General features: G+C 36.3%; 3 protein-coding genes across 8 annotated transcripts in view; 1 reads left to right on the forward strand and 2 right to left on the reverse strand.

The window, feature by feature from the left end:
- The window catches only part of trim3b (tripartite motif containing 3b), a 29019-nt gene extending 21402 nt beyond the window's left edge, over positions 1–7617 (forward strand). The window contains exons 7-13 of one of the 6 annotated variants that reach the window (XM_058788899.1): positions 244–347; positions 503–670; positions 1814–1982; positions 3628–3687; positions 3962–4032; positions 5546–5686; positions 5786–7589. In XM_058788899.1, the coding sequence (XP_058644882.1) occupies positions 244–347; positions 503–670; positions 1814–1982; positions 3628–3687; positions 3962–4032; positions 5546–5686; positions 5786–5938 (866 nt within the window). In that variant the 3' untranslated portion in view covers positions 5939–7589. Of the gene's footprint in view, positions 1–243; positions 348–502; positions 671–1813; positions 1983–3627; positions 3688–3961; positions 4033–5545; positions 5687–5785 lie in introns of all 6 variants that reach the window. The other 5 variants (XM_058788894.1, XM_058788895.1, XM_058788897.1 and 2 more) reach the window with 5 other exon arrangements.
- A 359-nt stretch (positions 7618–7976) lies between these two features.
- trim47 (tripartite motif containing 47) lies at positions 7977–15828 on the reverse strand. The gene is made up of 8 exons (XM_058788900.1): positions 15519–15828; positions 15013–15230; positions 14718–14763; positions 12907–13002; positions 12541–12765; positions 11309–11331; positions 11062–11177; positions 7977–9833 (listed from the first exon to the last, which is right to left on the reverse strand). Exons 1-8 carry the CDS (start codon positions 15702–15704, stop codon positions 9304–9306), a joined length of 1440 nt encoding a protein of 479 aa, XP_058644883.1. The 5' UTR covers positions 15705–15828; the 3' UTR covers positions 7977–9303.
- Positions 15829–19035: 3207 nt separating this feature from the next.
- Positions 19036–26065, reverse strand: part of frem2a (FRAS1 related extracellular matrix 2a) — a 76146-nt gene continuing 69116 nt past the window's right edge. The window contains 9 exon segments of the mRNA XM_058789814.1: positions 19036–21176; positions 21312–21458; positions 22161–22348; positions 22496–22622; positions 22925–23059; positions 23263–23390; positions 23500–23529; positions 23652–23756; positions 24705–24897. Coding sequence (XP_058645797.1) covers positions 20670–21176; positions 21312–21458; positions 22161–22348; positions 22496–22622; positions 22925–23059; positions 23263–23390; positions 23500–23529; positions 23652–23756; positions 24705–24897 — 1560 coding nt within the window. The 3' untranslated portion in view covers positions 19036–20669.

Below are 26065 nucleotides of genomic sequence, written 5' to 3' on the forward strand. Positions count from 1 at the left end.
GAATTGTGTGATATATAATTTCGGAAATTGCGAAAATAAAGTAAGAATTTTGAAATATGAACTCAAATTTACTTTTTTTTTGTTTTTATTATTCTTTTATACTTTTATTCCATGGCTTCCAGACTGCTACTTGAAAACTCATTTTCTGCCACCATATAGTCTCCGCTCACTGTTTGCAAACACCGAATTGGTGTATAATTTTGATTTTAAATGGTTGTGAATTTCTTTTGTCTGACCCCTCAGGCTCTCGTGGACGGGAGAAGGGAGAGTTCACCAATCTACAGGGCATCTCTGCTTCCAATAATGGGAGGGTCATTGTAGCAGACAGCAACAACCAGTGTATTCAGGTTGGTCAATGCATGGAAATATTATGGAAATTATAGGCTTCATTTTATCTGAAGCGTTTTACTGGATATTGAAGTAATCAGGAATCTATAAAGACATATAGAAAGTGTTTTATTGCATTTAGTGCAAAATTGGATGGTTTGTTTGTTTTATATAGGTTTTTACCAATGATGGGCAGTTCAAAGCACGCTTCGGGGTCAGGGGTCGTTCTCCAGGACAACTGCAGAGGCCGACAGGAGTAGCAGTCGACACAAATGGAGACATTATAGTAGCTGATTATGATAACAGATGGATCAGCATCTTTTCCCCTGATGGGAAATTCAAGGTAATGTTTAGATCACAATTTACACCTTATCCCTGCTGAAAAAACCAATAGAACCCTGCCCAAAACACAATAGAAAATGTAATGGTTTTAATGGGAATTGTATTGGTTTTAATGGAAACTATAAAGGTGTCTACTGGTATGTGATGGATTCTATTGGTGGGATGTTAAATCCTATTGGAAAAATGCCCAAAACACACTACAAAAAGGAATTTTGTAATGGTTTTACTGGAAAAAGATAATGGTTTATAATGGTATTTTAATGGAAACCATTGGAATTTCTGTGATGGTTTCTATTGGGCTTCTATTGTGTTTTTTTTTTTTTTTTTTAGCAGGGATGTATGTCAAAGTGTCTAATTTTTTTCTGAGTTAAAGTAATTAATAATTACATTCAGAGAGGACATTAAATTGATCAGAAGTGACAGTAAGGACATTTCTAATGTTACAAAAGATTTCTATTTCAAATAAGTGCTGTTCTTTTGAACTTTCTGTTTATCATAGTGGAAAAAATGCATGTTATTAAACATCAAAAGCTGAAATATAATTTATATTAATGTTTATATTAAACATCAAAAGCTGTTTGACATAACTATTATTACACAACTATAATAGTTCTTATTTGAGTACCAAATCAGCATATTAGAATGATTTCTGAAGGATCATGTGACACTGAAAACTGGAGTAAAGGCTGTTGAAAATTCAACTTTAAATCACATGAATAAATTACATTTGAAAGTTTATTTAAAAAGAAAACAGTTATTTTAAATTGCAATATTTCACAGTATTGCTGTTATTTACTGTAATTTACTGTGTTTGTGATAAAAATAAATGCAGCCTTGGTGATCAGGAGACTTCATTCAAAAAAAAACAACTTTAAATAAATAAATCATAATAACTGAATAAATAGATCGATACTAACCTCAAACGTTTGAACATCACTGTTGAAATAAAGTTGAAATAAATACTAAGAGATATTAAAATCGTATTGACCTTAAACTTTTGTATGGTATGTCTCTACATATGACATTGTAACATTCAAATTATTCCATTTTCTTACTCATTGCCATGTTCGAATAATCCGAATCAAGTATTTTTAAGAGCCATTTAATAAGGTCCTCTCTCCCTTTTTGTCTGTGCCTCATGCAGAATAAGATCGGTGCAGGCCGTCTGATGGGACCCAAAGGAGTGGCTGTGGACAGGAACGGTCATATCATTGCAGTTGATAATAAAGCCTGCTGTGTGTTCATCTTTCAATCTAATGGCAAACTAGTGACCAAGTTTGGAGCCAGAGGCACTTCAGACAGACAATTCGCAGGTACGGGAGGGTAGAAACTGCAACACAATGACACAAAAGCCAATGTTGAACAATGTCATGCGTTTGTGGTGGCTCACCTATCTAAGCACTAAAGAGTTGCAGAAGTGTTGTTAGCACCCCCTGTTGTGTGCTGTGACTGCTTGTCCTCTAACATATCTTCCCAATACTTCATTTGTCTAGCTCAGGATCTCTTCTTATAACCTAAAATGTTGCAATTCATCAACAAACCTAAAAAAAAAAACTAGATAAATTGTTTCACTTCAAAAATAACCATTCTGGGAAGACAAACGCCTCAGAAGGCTGTTTTGTTTTATACAGAAATGGCCAGATTTACCCAGGCTTCAGTTCCAGTGTCTGAAAGGATGTAAACTTGTCAGTTCTGTTCCTGCATTTTACTTTAGCATAACCCATATTTTCCGTTGCATTATCTATCTGTATGATAAATAATGAAAGCCAATGCATGCGGAATGGGCGATATACTGGTAGACACGATTAACCGGTAGAAATATGTCAACCGGTGGAGATTTTGGACTGTCATCTCTATTGCGGTTACACACTCACGTTGCATGCGTTTTTAAAAAAAAAATGCATTTGAAATGCAATCAGCAACAAAAGAGAACATATTTCTCTGTATGTGAGCGCTGTCCGAGAGGCGCTATTATTTCTGTAGGAGTTATTTCTGCCACTTTATAGGCCTTGAACGGTTAAATACACACACTTGTATGTCAAAAATGTCCGTCTTTTCAAGTATCCTCGTAAACCCAGTAGGTGAAAGTAAACAGCTAAGAAAGAAAATGTGTGACAGTATAATGGATCATTATGTTAGCTCTTAAAGTGACAGCAGTCTAATTTTCCTGCTGTCTGTCATTCATATTAATCAAACAACAAAAGAGAGAAAATCTCTCACTGTTCTTGGCTAAATCACTTTAATAAGAAGAAATATATAGCCTATTTAATTTACACAGTGAAGAATATGCAGTGGTTTTATACATTTGATTGCTTTATAAAATGTAGCATTTCTTATTTATTTGTTCAACTGTAGTTTTTCGTCCTATTGCTTGTAATTAGTTTTTTATTCTTATTCAGTCACTGACAGTTTACTTGTCTTCAGTGAGCTTGGTTTTGTTTTTGTTTTAATTTAGGCAAGTATTCTTTTTTTTTTTTTTATATGTTGACACTGGTGACAAGAATTATGAAATTTCTGTGGTATCAAAATTTTGTTATCACAAAGAACTTATTTAAAGCAAAACTATATATCTATATAGTCTATAGTTATGTTGTTACCGTGAAATAAAATGACTCCTATCGTGATATAAGGTTTTGGTCGTATCGCCCACCCCTAGCATGCATACTTTTGAGAGACTATAGTCTAATAGATGCATACATATTAGTCATGCTTTTTGTAGTTCATCAAAAACTTTCCTTCTGCTGCTTATTTTACTATGTAAATCTATCAGTTCCTTTTCCTAACCCTTGTTAAGTAAGTGCATGCGGACTGGTTTGGGATGTGCATCTTCCATTGTTCCTCTGGTCTGCTCCATGTTTTTGAAGTTTTCTGCACTTTATTATTTGTGTGAATCCCTTCTGCCCTGCCGTTTATTTGTCTCCGCTTACCCTTGTTTGTGTTTTTCCCATTCCTTTTTAGACAAAAGTGGTGCAAAGTTTGCACTGGAGCAAAAGTTTAGTAAATCTGGCCCTGGGTTCAGTAAGTATTGAGTGAATTCTCATCCCAGAATGTGGTGATTCATCTTATTGAAATGAATTAAGTTTAATTCTAGAACTGAATTCATGAGTCTATGATTCTGTGCTTTGTGTATCTAATCAAAAGTTGGCCAGAAATCAAACTGTCGAGCATCACAAAATCTATCTGATCAGTTAGGAGATCTTGATCACATGACATCCTGCTCTCCTCTCTGCTCTCTTTCTCTTTATCATGTCTGAATGTCTCTAATCCCTCATTTTTGTTTTCTCACATACAGGTCCACATTTTGTTGCTGTCAACAACAAAAATGAAATTGTCGTGACAGACTTTCATAACCACTCCGTCAAGGTGAGTGATGTTGAGGTCATACTCTCAAATTTTCACCTGGTTGACAATAAAAGACCATAAAATTGCACTGAAGGAAGGAAACTGAACCATATCTGGAGACCAGAATATCATAGAGACTTAAGGGATAGTTCACCCAAAAAAATTAAATTTCTGTCATTTACTCATTCTCAAATTGTTCCAAATCTGTATGAGTAGTGCACAAAAAAGATAGAAAAAGAAGAAACAAGTTGACGGTTGTCATTGTCTTCTATAGAATTTTGTTCCATACTATGGGGAAGTCAATGGCTACCGTCATCTGTTTGGTCATACCGTCATTTATTTTAACAGGTTAATGGAAAAGGTTCACTTAGCAATCTTTTAAGTTGTGTTTTACTTGGTAATCGTGTTTGACTTGACTGACACCTAGTGGTGTGGATGCATCCTTACAGAAAACAAATACATTTCAGTTACTTATGTCTTTGTACAAATTAATTAGCAGTCAGCAATGATTAATTTATTTCATGAGTGAAAGTGTCCTACAATGGTGGTTAAAGAGATAAAGCGAGTAGTATTTGTCCGGTCATGTGATTTTCAAAAATTTCGATAGATAGATCAACGGGGTAAAAGGCGCCTTTGATATTATTTTCCTCTAAACCACTAGATGGCATAAAAACATGGCTTAGCAGTTTCCAAAACATTCGCTTTTCAAAATGCACGTGTATATTTGTCTGATCCTTGACACGATCTTGCGCAGTAGCGCAAAGTTGATTCTGTGCTTACTTGATCTAATATTTTATGTTTTTAAAATGTTGTAGATTTAAGTAGCAAATGAGAATCTCAAAAATGAATGCATATATTTTAAGACAAGGGTCTTCTTAACGATTTTCAGTGTTCTTTATAATAATTAAAGCAAGTTTTTAAATAACGAAAGAATATGGCATTTTGGGTAAAAAGCATCATATAATAAAATATCATTTGTTGTTACTAATGTAAATCTATCCTTCAATGCTTTCAGAATCTTTTTAAAATGATTTTGTTTCTGTATTTTAAAATATATATTTTTATATTAACATTTTAATGACATATTTGTTGAACAAAAACGAATTCTGTTATTTTTCACAATAAGCAGAAAATAGTACAAACTTTGCTAAAGTGATTGTTTTGAACAAGTATTAACTTAAAGTATTTGTATCGATACTGTATGCCTTTTGCCCCGTGTGTGGGGTAACATGCCCCCCTTGCCACCTCATACATTTAATATGATTTTTAAAGAAAATAAACGACTTGAATGATTTATTTTCACACAAAATCTGTTGCTCCATTTAATGTTCAATATTTTTTCTGCAATTATACATTTTAGGCGCAGAGAAAAGCACTTTTTTTTTCTTAAAGTGTGTCTTTAGCCCTGTTGTACCATATATATATATATATATATATATTATACCCTATTTAAATATATTTCTATATATTTTATATGACAGAATGTATCATATTCTATTAAATACTGGTGATTTTACAATTTGTATCTCCTCAGGTCTACAGTGCAGATGGGGAGTTTTTGTTTAAATTCGGGTCCCATGGAGAAGGAAACGGCCAGTTTAATGCCCCCACAGGGGTAGCTGTTGATGTTAACGGCAACATCATTGTAGCAGACTGGGGCAACAGCAGAATACAAGTAATGAATTCTCTAAACACCCACTTCCTCTTTACAAGTTCTCCAGGAAACTAGTAATTTTAGAAGCGCTTTAAGACCGTTTTCATTTTTTTTCCTCAGGTGTTTGACAGCTCAGGCTCATTCCTCTCCTACATCAACACAAGTGCTGACCCTCTGTATGGGCCGCAGGGCCTCGCTTTAACCTCCGACGGCCACGTTGTGGTGGCCGATTCTGGTAACCACTGCTTCAAAGTCTATCGATACCTGCAGTAACAGCTCATCACAGTCTGCAGTCATATCAGCGAAATCCTCCGCCAAACCCGAGAGGAGGAATCGAATGAACAGATTGCACTTTTCTTTAATCTTCTGCTGATTTTCATGTTCCAAAACTAAAGAACTGCTTCTCTAATAAACTGGGAATGTTGATTGTAAATAACAGAAACCATATCAATAAGCACAGATTCTTATTAGAAATCATGTAAGTTGTGTATAAATAAAATCTATATAGCAAAACATTTTGTTAATAGCCATCTTCAACCCTTGCAGAAAATTCCAAAATTTCTGTCTCCTGTTTCATGGTGGTTGACCTTCCCATGACTGCAACAGTTGTGTATTTTAATTGTTACATTCTGCATCTGTAAATATACAGATTTGTGTACATATTAACATATATGGTGTATGTAACATGTAAATGACACTGGCTTCTTGTATTGTCCTATGACAGCATTTGCCACTGAGATTTCACTATACCTGAGCTATTCGGTGAGCGCTTTCAGTTCAAATCATTCAGATCGAACTTCTGAGCTGATCATCCCTCAGCACAGGAAGTGATGCGCATCCCTGCTGTGCTCTTTAAAGAAAATGTAACCACTAAACAAAAGGAGCCAAAAAGGACATATTTTTTCCATTCCAAATTATTTATTTTTCTAAAGCACAAGGCTACTTTACATGTTGAAAAATCCAGCTGAACGAAGAAATATAAATATAATCAAACCCAAGTATTTCACATATATTGCCTCTGATTTTTAACGTTCTCTAAAGATGATCAGCTATGTGGAATTATGTCTCTTCTCTGTAAATAATCGTACGTTGTGTTCACAGTGTAGCAATCAAATGTTGTCTTTAGTCAGTATTATAGTTTATGCTTCATTTGTCTATTTATTTAATGTTTTGTACACAACTTCCTGAATAATTCATTTCGAGGCTGTCCTTCATCACCAGCGAATTATTTAAAAAAAAAAAAAAAAAATCACCTCCCTTTAATTTTGTGGAGTTTTGTCTCTTTGAAGGTTATGTGACACCAAGTCTCCTTAATAGGCTACCCTCTGTGATACTGTACAAGGTTAATGAACGGTGGCTCACAGTTGAAATGGTGAACGTATATCTTAATATCTGTGCGAAGAACATTTTTGCATGTTACTGATTTTACTAGCATTGGCATATGGTTTCTGCAGTGAGATACCTGTAATGATTTGCTGGAAATTAAAAAAATGTAATAACCAAAAAAAAATTCTATACTGTATATTGATTCATAATATATGCGAATTGCAAGCTGACAATTAGTTGCTTCCGTTGCGATAAAGGCCCATTCACAATAAGAATGATAACTGTAATAGTAACTATAACAAGATAATCGCTCTCGCTGACAAAGTTGCTGTCAATTTTAGTTTTCGCGAGCAAAATTCAGTGTTACTTTAATTTATGATCCACAAGATCAGGAATTTTTCATCAAAGCAAAAAAAATTCCAAACACAGATTTCATAAATTCAAGTTGGTCACACGAATTCGGCGCATTGATCCACTGTGCTTTGTGAAACTATAGACAATGGACTTTTTCCTTGCAAAATTTCTCTAATGTCACACCATGGCAATAGTTTCGGAGTTTTCCTCTTTCATCCAATCATTTTAGAATAAACAAAGTTATCGTCCATCGGTGCAAGCACTAATATATAGTTTTTGTTCTTATTGTGAACAGACCTCAACTCTATCCAATGCATGATCTAATGCTTGGACAGATGATTTAATAAATGTGCTTCATCAGTTTAAAAAAAACAACGAAGATCTTGTATAACATGAAGAATCAACCATATGTTCATTTTACTGGTCAATTATTGCAGTTTGAAATAAAACTGTAAATACAAGCCCCTTGAAAATTACATTTTGTCTTTTTTAATGCAAATCATTCACTTCTAAAAATGTTATGTACTATGGATTTTTATATTTTAAAGCTGGAACTTTGGTTCTATGAAATATGAAATATTAAGGAAAAAAATATTTGTAATATTTTATTTTTAAAATGACTATTACTGCAGAGAAAAACATTTAACACATTGCAGTGGTTTTTAACAAGTCACACAAAAGTAAAATGTACTCGTGATTATGTGATGTAACAGTTCTCTTACATCAGTGATTGAAAGGAATCCGAAAAAAAAACAAAAAAAACATTACAATCAATGTGTTCAAGTTGAACTCATTTCTTAGGAAAAAAAAAAATACAGTGATTAATAAAGTACTATAAATGTCAACTGAAACTTATTTCATAGCTGGGCAACACAGAGTGTTCATGTTCACAGTATATGTACAAAACATCTGGTATGTCGTTTTCTTGGTCCTTTCTCAGCTTCTTTCTCACCTTTTGTACAAATGACTGCAGTGATTCTAGTAATAAACTAGTTTCTGTAAATGCCAAAATGAAAAACTCAGTCAAAAAAATGCTGAAATGTCACTTTGTGCTCGTTTCAGTCCAAACAGAAACAAAAACGATCATTTCCAGCATCTCTCTTCATCATCAGCCCATGAGGCAGATTAGATTACTGCTAAAACAAAAGAGATTAAGATATCTAATATAATGGATTTGAAAATTGCATTAAAATGATGTAACATGAACGGCACACAGCTTCCGAATGTACTCCTTTATAAAAATGAATCTCTACATAATTAAATGAACAGAAGGATGCTCCTCGCAGCACATCTGATCTACTTTGTCGTATTCGAAGTTGCATAGCACCTATTGCAGTCTGAACTATTACGAAATGTTGAACACGGAGCCTTATGTAATACTCTCATTACATTACATCGTTTACAGATAAAACTGCCAAAAAGTATGTAAAAAATGAAAAATGTAACATGGGGGGGAGGGAGTGAATATATGCCATTTAAATGGAATACACAGCAGTTTAAAAAAAAAACTAAAACTTTTTTTCCCAAATAATTTGACAAATTTCTCCAATTTGAAATGTTATCAAACATAAATCCATTTCTTACCTGATTCAATCCTTATTTTCACCTCTACACTGATGTACAAAAGACAACACTGAGGTCTAAGACAAAAGACGACACAGAGCAGCTAAAGTCGACATTTGCGTAAAAACCTGCAATGCCTCTCTACCTGAATTTCAGTGGGGCTACATCATAATTCAAGAGCAAAAGAAATTCAATTCACTCCTTCAGATTATGGTGTATCAAAGCTCTACGCAACTAGTAAATTCAGATCAACTGAATCCAAAAACCCAGCAGAGCTTAAGAACAAACATCCTCCCTACTTCCAGGAGGGAAAATGCCCTGAAATGTTTACCAAAACACAAAAAACAGGAGCATTTATCGTTATTTGTCTTTGTTGCGAACGTGTCGCTTCATTTTCAGTAGAAATGACATATTTGTAGTCGGCTGCCCGGGTCGTTTTTCCCAGGGCTGAAGAAGGGTGAGACGGGCTCGTCAAAGTACGTGACAAAGTTATAGATGCGTTTCATAGTGACGGCATCGAAGAAAGTAACGTGGCCCCGGTCGTAATCTAAGAAGACGCCGACACGAGGAGAATTCCAATAGTCCGCCACGGGCACGCGCGAGTCTTCCTCGTTGGCGTACAGTCGGTCTTGGAGACACAGGCTCCAGTAGCCTGCAGAGGGCGAAAGGTTTACAAAACCTTTGCGGTTGCTGTACTCGGTGGTGACACCCAGATACCAGACCCCTTTGTCCCGCACGTCCACCTCCCAGTAGTGCTGCCCGCTGGAATACTGAGCGGTGGCGAGCACCCCGAAGAAACGGGTGAAACGCTGCGGCATGTCGGGCTCCTGGGAACGCACGCGGCCCTCCTCCACTTTGGTGTCAAAGTCGCTGATGGCCAATGAGGGGTGAGCCGTGTCTAAATCCAGAGTCAGATTCTGAGGCACTGTAAAACAGGGAAGATCTGGTTAGCCGTTTAGCATGTAACTAAAAACTCAAGATTGTTGCAAAAATTATAAATAAAAATTATACTATTGTTATTAAGATTGTTGTTTCCATTACAGATTTTCACAAAACCTTTGCAATATTTTATAAATGTTGATAAAACTATTACGAAATTAAAGCATTTCCATTAACCGATGTTATGTGACTAAAACATAATTTTTGCCTCTCGCAATAAGTCATGGTGACGGATGTTGGTAGGTTTACAGAAATATCGCAGCCACCAAACTAGCCATTATTTTTAAAATCGAAGGAGACGTAGGCGAGTATCTTTAGCAAAGCAGCGTGGAGAGCCACTTCTGAAATGTGTCATGGCCACGATCAGCTCCGGTGGCCATGTCGGAGCCATAATGCACCACAGACGTGGTTATACAAGCATTAATGCCAAGGAAAGCCCTTTATACTTATGAGCGGCCACGTATGAGGTGTTTTTTTTTTTTTTTTTGGAGGTTATAGTACACTGAAGAATGATCATGTGACACTTACGTATGCCAGGTAACTGTAAATGCGAAAAAAAACAGTTTCCATTGCAATTTTGAAAAATATTCCTTTTTCGAATTGCCTGAAAAACCACCTAATGTGAGCATGAATCTTTTTTGCAATATATGGGTATTTTTGCGAAATTGACATGTTTCAATTGGGTGAATTTTCAATTCGCAATTTGAAGGGTAATGGAAACGCAGCTACTGAGGCGGTAAAAATGTGGTCACATTGTGCCAAGTTCACACTGCACGATTTTAGCCCTGATTTTGTGCCCGAAATCTGAGGCAAATCGGTGCTCATTCACACGAGTGAAAATCACGCATTGTGAATTATCATAGATGTGATCTGAGAGAAATCGTAGATGCGTCGCCGACGCCCGTGAAATTTTTGGCATGCTAAATATCCTGTTGCTGATCCATTGCAATGTGAACACAGCATCGACTGAATGCAACCCCAGATAGCCGTGCAGTGTGAACTCAGCATTAATGACATTTTGACTAAATTTCTAAGGGGCCAAAAAAGGTCCATTGTCAATAGTATAGTGACGTATGAAGTTACTTTCTGTTGGTCAACGAGACAAATTCATATGAAATTCCAAATCTCATAGATTCCTACTGAAATTACTGGATTTCACCTGCAAAAGTTCTGCAAACAATGTGACCGCACCTTAATGCACCAACAGTACTTACTTGTGTGTAACACGTGCATCATCTTCTTCCACATGATGAGCTGAAAGGGGCCTGTGAACTCTGAGAAATCTGGAGGAGAGTTAGAGGCATGGACGCCGAGGTTTATGTGACAGGGGCTACGAGGAAAAAAAAAAACAACACATGAGAGACAAACACTAAAAATACCCAGATTATTAGCAGGACAGATATAATCACAGCTAACAAAGTTATGGAATTAAACTGATTCAAAAAATGCAGATTCACATACCTCAAGTATGAATTACTGATACTCTGGAAGGAAAAAGAAAAGTTAAACGTTAATAATAATAGTGTCACGCTGCAAAGTCATATAAAGTCACATTTGTGAGAAGCAAAGAAGCAATAACAATATATAAAAACACATGGCCAGATATAATGATATATAATGTAATTACACCAAAGATGACAACTATAACAATAACTACATCCTTTTATCATTTGCTCTAATTCTATGAGAATAGAAATGTCCAGATTTCAACTAGAATGATAATGACAGATGAAAGATATTGTTGGAATCACTTCCAGAACTTTATTTTTTCCAGCTGATGAATATTAAAACCTTGACAGCCAATCAGAATCCATCCATCCATCTTCAAATAGCTTTAGCATTTAAGGTGGCAAAACTTCAACATCCTTATAATAAACGCAGCATTAATATATTATGGATGATTTTTGTGGACACCAATATAGTTATTGTTCGTGTAAACTGTCATAAATATGTAAATACAAGAAATTGTCTTTTTTAACTGCAAATGGGCTTCAAATGGACAAATATGAAATTATAGGTTGTTCAAATTTATAATTCAGATTTCCATTTTATGCTAGTTACAACCATAAGTGTAGTATGTTTGTCTCCATTTAAAACATTTTATTATTTACTTATGTTATATTTATTAATAAAATTCATTATTCATGTAAACATATTCTGCATATTTTGCACCCACATCAGTTCAAAATGTGGAAATATTTCACCCAAAAATGAGAATTCTGTCATTAATTACTAACCCTCGTGTCGTTCATCTTCGGAACACAAATGAAGATATTTTTAATGAAATCCGAGAGCTTTCTGACTCTGCATAGACAGCAACGCAACTACCATGTTCAAGACCCAAAAACGTAGTAAGGACATTGTTAAAATATTCCATGTGGTGCAACTGTAATGGTATGAAGCTACGAGAATATTTTGTGTGTGCAAAGAAAACAAAAATAATGACTTTATTCAACAATTTCTTCTCCTTCGTGTCAGTCTTCATTGCACTTTCACGAGAGTATTATGACATGTGCGTGTAGATGAACGAAGACCTTGAGGGCGAGTAATTAATGACAGAATTATCATTTTTGGGTGAACTATCCCTTTAATGCCCTGTCATGTCCAAAAGAACAAAAAATGTAATTAGAAGCATTTTATTTTATAACAGATGAACGGTTTTGGATAGTGACTGGAGGTATGAAGTTCTTCACCTCGAAGTTAGCGCTTTCACTTAGCTGGTTTTGAATTTCAGTGATGGCTTTGTCCACTTTGGCTGCTTCGCTCTCCACCCGCTTCAGGTTGGCATCGATCAGCCCGATAGTGGCCTCCGCTTCAACCTCCAACCTTTCCAACAGATCATCCTTCTCATCCAACAAAAACTGAACCAGGGCACCAACATCTTCTTCGATCTTCTCCTTCAAGGCTTGTTTTTTGAGCTGTTGAGATAGAGATATTAGAGATTCAGCATCAAGGCCTCCTTGTGGACACACATATATAACCTCCACAGCAGGTTATAAAACCACCAATTTTTGAGTCATTTGTATGTATGCAAAGTGAGCGTGGGAACAATTTCATACCTTGACATCAGTTTTGGCCTGCTCGTCTGTGCTCTTTACTCTCGTACACATGGACTTCTGCCAGTTCAGCTTGATGAGTCTCAGCTTCAGCTCACTCTGCATATTAAAACAAGAGAGAAATCTTTCAACTTCAAGTATTAATGCACAAAATGCATGCAAAGTGTAATAGAAGAAACGGTTCTGGGAAGGACCTTGACAGCATATATGGACCTTATTACTGTAGCAGCACCAACAATGTAACCAAAGAGTTAAAACAGTTAAGTGCAACAGTTCACATAATGAAACTGGACACTACACTATGAGGGAGTTTAAGATTGCACACTTCAATAACCTTTGGAATGTGTTGTAGAGTTGCTTTACATTTTATTGTGTTTATTCAATAGATTCATTTTCTAATAACATTTCTCTTTTCAGTCTGCAAAATAATATTCTTTCATTCTGATACTCACCTGTTGCTTTACACTCCATCTAATATTTGAGCATGTTTGACCTTGGGCTCTGAACAAGGAGTATAAAAATAATCCAAGGGTACAGATAATTCACGCATGCGAAACGTGTCATACTTCACTTGTGTGGAAATTTCCAGAAGGGAAGGATAAGGAAGAATTCTTTGCCCCCCAACCAGTGATTTTTAACAGTCATTTTAGCTTTCAAATATATACATATATATATATATATATATATATATATATATATATATATAAAATAATAACATAATAGAAAAATACAATTTAGATTTCCACTTAACTTCCCATTCAGAGTTTTAATTTGGAACTTAATTTAGGTTAACAACAAATATTAGCAAATATATTAGGAATTATATAACTATGAAAATAAATATCAAAATACATTTAATACATTATTAAATAAAAAAAACATACATTTTAATAATATAATAAACAAATATACACATACATACATATACACATATAAGCCAGTATATTTGGAATTATTCAACTATAAAAATAATTTTTATAAAAAATGTTTTATTAAAATACAATTTAATATAATTATTTCAATAATATAATATGAATATACTGAAAATGTATTTATTTTTTTTTAAATACGTACAGAGCTCTGCGTTCACAATGTAACTTAGATTCAAGGCTTTCCTGTAGCTCAAATAGTAGAGCATGGCACTAGCAACGCCGAGATCATGGGTTCGATTCCCAGGGAAAGCAAGAGCTGATAAAAATGTAAAAACTGTAACTTGAATGCAATGTAAGTCGCTTTGGATAAAAGCGTCTGCTAAATGCATAAATGTAAATGTAAAGCTAATTAAAATTGCAAATATTCAAGGTTCATTTCTAGTGTGCACATTAGACATTTGTGTATCCGTCCCAGCAGCTGTTAGATGAGCAAAATTACCCACCACAGTGCAAACTGAACACACATTTGGTGTTAATTTCACACCTAGATCCAGAAAAAACTAGTCACTGGACACATATTATTTGATTTGAAATGTTCTAAAAATAAATAAAAACCAAGACTGCAAACACCACAATCAAACAATAGCTACGAGTTAACTTAAAGACATTTCCAAGGCTATCTGGTAAGAAAAAACACTTAAATGTAAGTGCTAAATGCCACATGTACATACAACACTTCGGTGACAGATAGTCACTCCTTGTTCCAGCCCCAAGGTTAGCAATGAATGTCAATGGCTTCTGGAGCCAACTGAAGCATTTAGACCAAGATAACAAGAAGGAGGTCAAGAAAAGAGAAAAAGACACCACAAACAAGTGACAGAGACAGAAAGGCTCAATCAAATCAGCTACACAGCAGACAAAACCAAGCATTTTCAAACAAACCTTCATGTCTTCAACAACCTCGGGAACAGGAGCAACATCATGGTGTCTAGAAAAATAATAAGATGACATATGATGCTTCATTGCTAAAGCCATTTTAATCTAAAATGCTTCAACGAAGTACATCTGGTCCTCAGACAGAGGTCAAAGCATCGAAACCCACTGAGCTGCCCACACAGACAGCATTTTGAGCATATAAATCCAAAAATGAAGTGTAGGTAGATAGCTCACTAGGTTTTGAGACACAACCGCTGTATCTGAAGTGAATATGGGGAACATTCAGGTCACTGAGCCTCACCTGTGGGCTCTGGATTCCCGACACACCACGCAGATGGGCTTTCTGTCCGTGTGGCAGTACAGTTTGAGTTCCTCGTGGTGTCGCTCACATTTCCCGTCCATTTTCACGGGTTTTGCGGGTGCAGAGGGCCTACACGTCTTAAGATAGTCGAAGTCGCTCAGTTTATCCACCAAGTTCTTTACCAGGTAGTTCTTGGTGAAACTCATTTTCGCGAACACCTGCAAAAAAGGACAAAGTTGCATGTACGACGCAGAAAAGTATCGGTGCTGTATTGCCAAAATGCTCGTGCGGCGATTTGTATGTTATGATACAATAAACTAGGTCGGAGAAATCACACCTATTATTGTCAACACAGTAAAGTCCGGTTGTTATTTAGATTGCCGGTTTAAGTCATTGTGCATGATTTAGACGCGAATGTAACGTTATAGAAATCCGTTAAGTTCATCCGAGCAGCTGTAACTAAGCAACCCAGAATCTAGCAACATTTATCAAAACAAACCACGCACCATCCTGCACTCCGGACACTGATAACCCACATCATCGCCTCCATTTTCCTCCCAGTGCATCAAAATGCACATACGGCAAAAATTGTGGCCGCATTTTAAAATAACAGGGTCGTCGAAGTAATCGAGGCAAATAGAACAGACTAATTCCTTCTGAAGCTCTCCTCTAGAATCTCCGGCAGTGGCCATGGTTCCCCAAGCAACAGTGCAACTGCTCTGCAGGGCCAGAAGTGACTCTAGCGGAAGAGAGAAAGCCCATTCTGGACTCACTTCCTGGTCCAGTCACGTGAGGGCTTGTGGTGAATCTGACTGGTTACGTTATCCAGCAGCATGCAGAGAAATCAGAATCAGAATTAGCTTTATTGCCATAACGTTACGAGGAATTTGTTTTGGTGACAGAAGCTCCACAGTGCGAAAGAATGACAGTGACAAGATAAGACACAGATAATAAAGATAATAATATACAAATATACAAAATAGACAATGTGCAAAATAGCACAAACACAATATACAAAATAGACAATTTAGTATGCAAATTTGAAAGGTAATAAGTATGTGTGTTAAATAAATAAATGTATGATAGTGTTGTGTGTTTCATGTTTATTGTGAAGTGTTCAAGTGTTCATGAGATGGATTGCCTGAAGGAAGAAACTGTTCCTGTGCTGGTCGTTCTGGAGCTCAGTGCTCTGTAGCCTTGACCAGACGGCAACAGTTCAAAGAGGGGGTGTGCTGGATGTGAGGGGTCCAGAGTGATTTTGCCAGCCCTTTTGCTCACCCTGGATAAGTACAGTTCTTGGAGAGTGGGGAGGGTTGTACCAATGATTCGCTCAGCAGTCCGGACTACCCTCTGTAGTCTTCTGAGGTCAGATTTGGTATCTGAGCTGAACCAGACAGTTATTGAAGCGCAGAGGACGGATTCAATGATGGCGGAGTAGAACTGTTTCAGCAGCTCCTGTGGCAGGTTGAACTTCCTCAGCTCACGAAGGAAGTACACCCTTTGTTGGGCCTTTTTGACAATAGAGTCAATGTGATTGTCCCACTTCAGGTCCTGAGAGATGGTGCTGCCCAGGAATCTGAATGACTCCACTGCAGTCACAGTGCTGTTCATGATGGTGAGTCGGGGGAGTTCAGGGGGGTTTCTCCTGAAGTCCACGATTATCTCCACTGTTTACTGTGTTCAGCTCCAGGTTGTTAAGACTGCACCAGACAGACAGCTCTTTAACCTCCTGTCTGTAAGCAGACTCGTCACCGTCCTGAATGAGGCTGATGAATGTGGTGTCATCTGTAAACTTCAGGAGCTTGAAAGAGGGGTCTTTAGATGTGCAGTCGTTGGTGTAGAGGGAGAAGAGCAGTGGGGAGAGGACGCAGCCCTGAGGGGCGCCAGATTGTATGGGTGCTGGATGAGAATTTTCCAAGCTTTACTAGCTGCTGCCTGTCTGTCTGTCAGGAAGCTGTTGATCCACTGACAGACGGAGGTGGCACGGAGAGCTGAGTTGAGGAGCTGATGAGGTTTGTAATGATAGTGTTAAAAGCGGAGCTGAAGTCTACAAACAGGATCCTCACATAAGTCCCTGGTCTGTCCAGATGCTGCAGGATGAAGTGCAGTCCCATGTTGACTGCGTCATCCACAGACCTGTTTGCTCAAAATGTTCTCAAATATGTTCTTTCGAGCAGTTTATTCAAGTAGGTCTCTGCAGCAAAGTAATGGGAGTTACCAGATCGGGGCGTTTTTTGACCATGTTGCTTGATTGGCTGACGTCATAGTGACGGTAGGTTTAGGGGTGGGGATAGGTCAGGGGGATCATTTTGATTGCATGATTTAGAAACACCCAGCAGCTTGAAAATGCCTAGCAATTCAGAAACACCCACTTTTGCTCTGCAGAGACCTCAATCAGTTTGTTTCAAAGAATCCCAACCCAACCCTCCTAAATGTTATTCATTTGTTTTGTTTTTTTTGTCTTGGATTTGATCTGACTCTAGTGTTTTGAGATTTTTTTTTTCTTTTTAATAAACTTTATTGAACAATATAAACTTTACAACCATAAATGGCCTGGTACGAAATGTAAAATTTCTTAATCAGACAACAGACAAACATCATAAGGGGAAAAACAATTACTAGGGGTTTTCAGCAAGATTAAGATTTTCTATTAAATTACAGAGGTTTAGGGCATTCTTTTTCTTAATTCGTTTCGCGACAAAAAGCCTAATGACAGTTCTTTGTGAAATAAATTTGGAAGAATTTTCAGGAATCTGTTCTAATGCAAAAAGAACTTCCCAAGAATAATAGTGTTAATTGATAAATCATGTGTTTCATCTTTCAAAAATAAACGGAATAATTTCAAATAGATCGTCACAAAAGGAACAGTTGTTAACATCAAGACCAAATTGGCCAACATCTCAAAAATTCTCAGGATATACTCCATTAAGAATTTTAAAATGTACTTCCTTTGCTTTTGGTGCAACTAGAAAATTCAAATATTTTGTTCTTAAAGTTTTAACTTCATCCTTAGAGAAATATTGGAATATTGAATTTTTATTTGAAAAAGGATGTAATTCTAATTCCTTAACAAAGACAATTCTGGGTAAATTTAGGTTAGTAAGAAAAACTTCATTCACAAAAAGCTTGGTGTTTTGAGCTTCCCATGTTAGTTTCTTCTTGTAAATCGACTGCTATTGCATTCATCTTTTGTATTTGAATGCCATTAAAAAGCCATATGTGGTTACATATTGCGTTTTAATACAGTTCTATCAAATAAAGTGGTTTTATCATGTTAACTGTGGTGAACAGCACATTCCAGGGCCCGGTTTTATGGTGGGGCTCCTCTCTGACCACAACAGCGGACAAAGGATTGCTACATTTTGATTGGATCTTGGTGGACTAACACAAACAAACTGTCCAACACCATCAGATGCTATGTCAACAGCCAGACACCTATTGGAGGGCAAGAAGTAGACCTCTGATACCAAGCCTGCGAAGGACAGGACTTCTTATTGGTCCACATGCAGTTTCTGCCTTTCACCTATTTAGAGACTAATTCTTAAGGTTTTGGCCTGTGGCCACCATAAACATTCCTTAGGACCTCTGGATGTAGCAGCAGTGGCGGAAACAGAGAGAGAGATCACAAAGATCCATCCAAATCCATTCAGCTAAGTTTTTAAACTTTAAAACTGATGCAAACTAGCCTACATCACATCCATTTTACACTTACTAAGAGAAATAAGTATTCTCAGTGACAGATGTGAGATGTGTAGCGCAACATCTTACACAAAAAACCAACAGATTCAGCCACATTTTGAGTTTTAAGCCTGTGAGGAAAGAGACATCAACAGACACTTTACTTTCAAAGTCTTCGTCCAGCGACACAAAAACAGATGCAGCATGTCCCGAGCTTCATGTTCAGACTCACTCGACCACAGGAAAGGTAAATATTTCACAACTATGAATTAATTACAACCGAACAAACACATTTTCAGCACAGTTATAAGACATTCAAATATTATAGTCTCAAGACTTCTTTTATTTTGTGCTTCAAGGCCCAGTACATAAAATGCGTTTAGCATTGTAAATATTTAGGAGTGAACCATGTACAAAAAACACAATATCTCACCATAAATACCATTTCAAACAAAGAGTATTTCATTGTGCCCAAAATATCGTGCTCATGTTTGTTAACCTGTGAATATGGAAACAATCCACTGATTTTATTGCATAGCGCATTTCTTTTTAAATATCATCAGCCCGATGAGGAATATATTTGTCAGGAGGTGAAGTGGATTTGACAATAGGATGCTGTTTCTTCATGGATGCATAAACATTTTGATGTCTAATGACAGTGAAGACAACAAAAATGTTATAGCAGATACACCAGTGTCAGTTTGAGTGAATCTGGTCTGAACTCCAATAGACAGTCAAACACAAATTTGGAAATCTGAGGGATTTCCTGTGTCACAGTTTTTCCCTTATTTTAAAACGACACTCAGTGAGATAAGACTGCAATATTTAATACATGCGGTTCTCATGAATACTAACACTTAAATTATAACAAGTAATAAAAACAGCAGCAAGGAGATGAAATTTGACAACATTTGACAGACTGAATGTAAACTTTGTGACAACAACTATTCGACTGTGATATGAAATGCATATTCAGCATTTCTCCATTAAAAGCTTGGCACTTGCTGTTAAAAACCAGCATATCTGTGAAACACACTGAGCAATTGAGGAAAAGTCATATTCTCCAAAGACATCACACATATCCCAAAATACAGTAGCCAATACTGTAATACAAGCAAATATTTAACACTTGAGATAAATAAAGGTGAAACACACAATACAGGTGTCAGTGTCGTGATCAGTTCATTTGAATGCACCACGTGACCCATAAGAAATGACTTCAACATTATTAAACTTACTTTTCTTTCAGAATCTTGTCATCTTTAAAAATTATATCTTTCTTTCATTTGGTGTTACTCAGTGTTCAAAGTGACAGGGCACATGAGCTTATGAGATTTTTTTTCAAATTTTCATACACTTTCATACACTTTGTGTGGAATGTATTCACAACTAATGAAAGGTAAAAAAAAACAAGTCAGGGTACAACAACAATAATAATAATTATGATTATTTCTTACATGAAAAGTTTTTGTTTTTTTCTTCTAATGAGTGGTCCTCTATTTTATTGTTATTATTAAATTTTATTATTCTATTTAATATTTTATTTGGATTCAAAAAAATAATAATTTTGGAATTTAATGGAACTAAAATGGAACCAAATGAAATTTTGTTTCTGTCAATATATCCACTGGCATAAAAGAATATTAAAATGGTTAATATTTAAAGGATGAATTAAGTTCGTTCGTTCGTTCGTTCTTTCTAGTCTACTTCCAAAAAAGTGGGTAGGGCACTATTGGGACTCCTGAGAACTCTGAACACTGGGTAAACCTCAACAATTCAATATTGGACAAGCACAAATTCAGTTACAACATAAAACGTAATTTAAAATGATTTCTTTGGGCTGGTGATGAACTGGGTTGTGAGTTCTCAATAAGATAAAACCTGTCAGAGGCACTTGTTTAAAACAAAGAAAAGAAAACAAATTGATCCCATTTATGACAAAGGAGAACAGTAGAGTCTCCAAGTAGTCCATTAGTCCTTCAGACCTCTGAGCTGTCACCATTATCAAGGCTACTTCTAACTATAACAGGCTGCAGGCTGGACGAGACTCTCAGGGCCTTTTTCACAGGCGTCCGCCTTGAGCGAACCATCAGTGCCAACACTATAATCACGAGGACGGTGAGAAGCAGTCCCATGACGGCTCCTGCCAAAGTCACCGCATCCTCTTCCGCACCTCGTCCACTGAGCTCCCGTGGAGACAGTCCATCTGCGAACAGCTCCTCCCCAGACGCAGCGCGCCGACGGCTGCGGTCCAGAGCGATGTGCATGATATTCGTTCCTCGGTTGTTCTCGGGTCCGATATCCTCCGCCAGGACCGGGACTTCTCTGTTGGACCGTCTGTAGCGTCCTCTGGCCTCCGCTGGTACAAGGTCACCCGATGTTATCGAGTGGTACTCTGCACTTCGCTTGCCAATGCCACGCTTGGCGTTGTCTTTTGAACGCACAGTGTAGATGGTGTGAATGAACCACTCCCTTCCTACTGCCACCTAGACACCAGGAGGATAATAGAGGATTTGAGTTGACTTGTAAATGACAGGAATCCAGAACAGGACGTCAGAGATTTGAAGTACGCCACTGTAAATATTCAGACCATAACTAATAAACCATCAAAAAGATTAGACCTGGAAAAGAGGAGTAGAATCCAGCCTGAATCCGTCAGATCCTGGCTGCTTCACCAGAGAGAGGGCAGAGGGGTCATCTACAGCCAGCAGGGCCTTGAAACTCACGTCCCCAAAACTCTTGGCCTGAGTCTCTGGCTGGGCTTTGTCCTAGAGGCAAGGTGGAGTCATGGGACCATTTTCAAACGGGACTTTTTTTTTTTTTTTCAAACAAACATCACAGAAAATTTTAGAAACAGTTCTTAACAGACCGCTTAAATAAATTATGTTAAATAGAGTGCTGTCAAATCAATTAATCGCATCCAAAAGTTTCTGTTTACATAATATGTGTGTGTACTGTGTATATTGTGTATACACACATACATGTGTACATTTAAGAAATATTTACATGCATATATGTATCTTCATATTTAAATACGATTAATATTATACACAAATATAAATTACATATATTTCTTAAATATATAGGTTTATATATATTATATATATTGTTTATATTATATATATATATATATATATATATATATATATATAGATAGATATATATAAATATACACAGTATGCACATATATAATTAATTGTTATATATTAATCGTGATTATTGATTTGACGGCACGAATATATATATTATGTAAAATGCAATATAATTTTTACAAATAATATATTGTCAATATTTGCATACATTTTATTTAGAAGACTTATACAGTATACATTGTTATTTTAGTATTATTTATATACAATTATAACTTTTGAAATTTCAGTTAGCTGCCAACATTTCAAATTTTCTAATTCAATTTATTTCATTTAACAATCAGTTTTATTTAACACTAACAACACTGCTAACATACTCACAATCATTTTGAATCTGTACAGCAGGGATGGAGAGTCTGCAAGGCATCCAAACTCCGACTTGGCAGGGTTGTATTTAGGAACATATCCATCAGCGCCAGTGCACAGATACACCTTCTCAATGTTACAGTAGAAAGAGCCACCCAAGTTCTGCACAGGGTCCACCATCACCCGTCCATAGATTGTGTCACCTTGAAGAGAACAAGCTCAGTGTCAGCATAACACAGAACAGGAAATGTAAATTTTAGACTGTTAATAAAAAATGACAGATCATTTGAATTGTATTCAATCACACAGCCTCTTGAACTGATTAAGTTAGGTGTTCCAGTTAGACGTACCCTCAGAGAAAGCCGCATCACTCTCTTGACCGAAGCCCATAGATCCATCCGACAACCACAACGCCTTCTTAGACAACAGGAACATCTGTGTGTTCAGACTGAACTCCACCGCGACAGGGTCACTCACCTACAGGAAGCAAACACAATAATACTTCTTTACAAGAGCCTCAGGTTGAACTGATAAGATACATCACAAATACATATTTCATTCTGATATGCAAGCAACTGATTAATTATAATATTATACAAAACTATACATTTATCACACACACACACAATAGAGCCTGTTTGCATTTTTCTAATTTAATACACTTTTTTTCTATTACAAATTCTATTATCAATAAGTAGAATGAACATTTGAAATAAAATGCTTGAATTTTAACATTTATTTAACTTTTGCTTTATTGACCGAATATTTTTCTAGTTTACCTGCTGAAAGCGGATATCAAGATCAAAAGTAACCGGCTCTCTAGGGTTGCAGACCGGAGGAACGGTGTACTCCACATGCATCGCTGCTGTACAGGGCATCAACTTCACTGTGTATGAGCCTGAATAATCACGAACCTGCAGGTCACAGACACACAGGCATACAAGTTTAACATCACATTAGTTGTTTTACCTTAGTTGTTCTCAAACGGTTTTGCTTTAGCACACAGCTTTTACATTGGCCATCAATTGGTGACTCAACGCCGCCAGAACTGTTTATCACAAAAAGTAAACAGAAATGTCCTTAAAACCACAAAGTGGGGAAAGAGAGATCAACTCACTGCAAAGTCTGAAATGAACATCCATTGCTGCACAGGCTGGCTGTAGGTCGGCTCAGTCCTGACCAGAGTGAGGTTAAAGGTCAAGTCTGGGTGGTCTGCACTCAATACAATGGACTTCACAGGGGATGCTGGGTAATCAGGTAAGATAGCAAGATAGCAAGTTAATTTAATCAAGTCAAGTCAAGGCATTTGTTCTATAAACCATTTAAGAAGAGAGATATGATATTTAGATTTTACCTGCAGTCTTCTGACCCCTCAAATTTGCTGCTGGAAATAAGTCAAAAATTTCATTCATCTTCAAAAATTCAACTTTCCTTCCATAAGAAAAATGTTGATGTATTTATTAATATTAATACAATTAATAGGATTTCAGAGATGCCAAAACGTACCAGAATGTGCCGCTACAAACAACCCCCTGAAGCGAGCTTCTGTGCGGAAGTTCACCACAAGCCTCCCCTGCTCATTAATCCTCATGCTGGTTGGATACAAAGCTCCTGCAGAGAAAACATGTCCAATGTGATTATCTTTTCATTTTAAATATTGTATGACTTCTTCCCATTTAAAGTTCCAATTTCCACATCCTGAACTAGTTCTGTCCACGTCTCTAAATGTCCACGTGATATCTCAAGAATATGAGAATTTGCTCCCGTATTTTATATTCATAGAAAAGGCGCTGATTGCCCTGATTTAACTTTTATCAAACATTTATTACAGAAGGGAAAATAGAATTCAAAAATAGAGAAATTCTGGCCAATTAACATCAACACTCCTAAAATTGAGGAAAAAGTCATTTAAGAGACACAAAAAAAATATTTAAAGCAGTAACACTTCACAATACAGTCCCACTTGTTTTTAACATAAGTCAATGCTTTAGCTAACACTAACCAACTAAAATATATTTAATAAAACATTTATTAAAGGATAGTTCACCCAACAATGAAAATTCTGTCATTAATCACTCACCCTCATGTCATTCCAAACCTGTAAGATCTTCGTTCATCTTCTGAACACAAATTAAGATATTTTTAGGACTATTTTAACAATGTACCTTTCTGGGCCTCGAAAGTGGTAGTTATGTTTCTGTCTATGCAGGGTCAGAAAGCTATTGGATTTCATCAAAAATATCTTAATCTGTATTATGTTAGTTCACAGTGCATGAGCTAATGTTAACAAATACAACTTTGGATAACATTAATAAATGCTATAGAAAAATGGTTTATTATTACTCCATGTTAACTAATGTAGTTAACTAATGTTAACAAATAAAACCTTATTGTAAAGTGATACCTTTAAAGCTATTGTAATCCATCTTTTAAAACTAGAATTCTTTTTTTTTTTAAATTATATTATTTTTCCTCATCTTGTGGGCTATAAAACATCCCCTAATTAAGGATTCACATATTTTATTGATTTATTTTTTAACACATAAATTCACAACTTGCCTTGCAGTTCTGCTTGTGGAGGGCTGCCGACTCCATCCTTCCACAAGATGGCAGTGTCATACACAAAGGTAAGCCGCAACTCAGAATGCAAGTCGAAGTGTTGCCAGCCTCCTGCTCCCACAGGCGAATGAAACACATACGAGACGTGGAGAGGAACTCGCAGGGTCACGTATGACTGCACCAGGTTCAGCACCTTTCAAAAACACATTCAAATGATATTTAAGATGAATAGCAACAAATACTGCAAAAAGACTTTTTAAGATTCAAAAAAAGAGCCCAATTCTCCACTAGAGGTTGCTACTAATCAGCACTGGCTGTTAGTCAAAGTAAAGTTCATCAATAAGCCAGGATGCATTTTGTCAGAGGAAGAGATTAGCTGTCTCAAAGCATAATCTGTTTTGATTGAATGAAACATTTGCTAATTTACATAGTCAATTATAATCAAAATACCAGGCTATAAAAATGTGCTCCTCAGTAATGAGGCCGGTCTGAACACCTGCTGGACTGGGTTTAATCAAGACGAGAAAAATCCCCATGAACATTGTCAAATTCCCATCCTGAGGGAGAGAAGATCCAGGCTTTTCATATTCAACCAGCTCCGTTCAATATCCTCAGCAGGAACCGAGCACGTCCTTTAGATGAAGTGTTTTGAATTCATGTCTCGTTTTACGGAGCTATTGCAGACTTTAAGGCTTATTTTTGTAATAACAGATCATTCAGACATTTAGATGCTAGATTAGGAGGGGGAGACATTTAAGCAAGACCTCAAATTCTGAAATGAAATGAATGAATACAAAAGCTCAACGGGTTACGGTGAAGTCAATCTCCTCCTCTATTGAGAACAATCAGGAGTGTGGCAGAAATAAAACCCAAAGAGAGCTATGGATGTCACTAGGTGCTGTGCATAACAATAAAACATAAAACAAAGAAAAGGTCCTAATGAAGAAACCTACCTATGGAGACGTGTGTTCATGGAGAGGTGTTAATCAAGTTTAAACATGCTAGTTCCCACTCTATACATGGTCTATTCATGGTTTAATTTATTTTAAATTAACATTCATTTTGCATCATTGTGTATAATACTTAATATAGTGTAGTTCCTTCTTTTTTTATGGCAAGCCAAACATGCAGTTATCTGTGCAACGTTGAGTTAGATTTAATTAATATTAATATCATATTGATTATTAATTATATTATATAATATGAATTAATATTAATATTGTGAAATAAAATTACAATTTAAGATAAATCTTTTTAATATATTTCAAATGTAATTTATTCTTATGATGGCAAAGCTGAATTTTTATCATCATTACTCCAGTCTTCAGTGTCACATGATCATTCAGAAATCAATCTGATAT

Source organism: Onychostoma macrolepis, chromosome 10 (assembly GCF_012432095.1).
Source record: "Onychostoma macrolepis isolate SWU-2019 chromosome 10, ASM1243209v1, whole genome shotgun sequence".
In the NCBI taxonomy this organism is placed as follows: Eukaryota; Metazoa; Chordata; class Actinopteri; order Cypriniformes; family Cyprinidae; genus Onychostoma; species Onychostoma macrolepis.

Coding starts and splice junctions, on each gene's coding strand:
- trim47 (XM_058788900.1), bottom strand. CDS start 15,704: ATGGCCACTGCCGGAGATTCTAGAGGAGAGCTTCAGAAGGAATTAGTC. Junction 11,178..11,308: donor ATCAGTAATTCATACTTGAG/GTATGTGAATCT, acceptor TTTTCCTCGTAG/CCCCTGTCACATAAACCTCG. Junction 9,834..11,061: donor GATGCACGTGTTACACACAA/GTAAGTACTGTT, acceptor CCTGTTTTACAG/TGCCTCAGAATCTGACTCTG.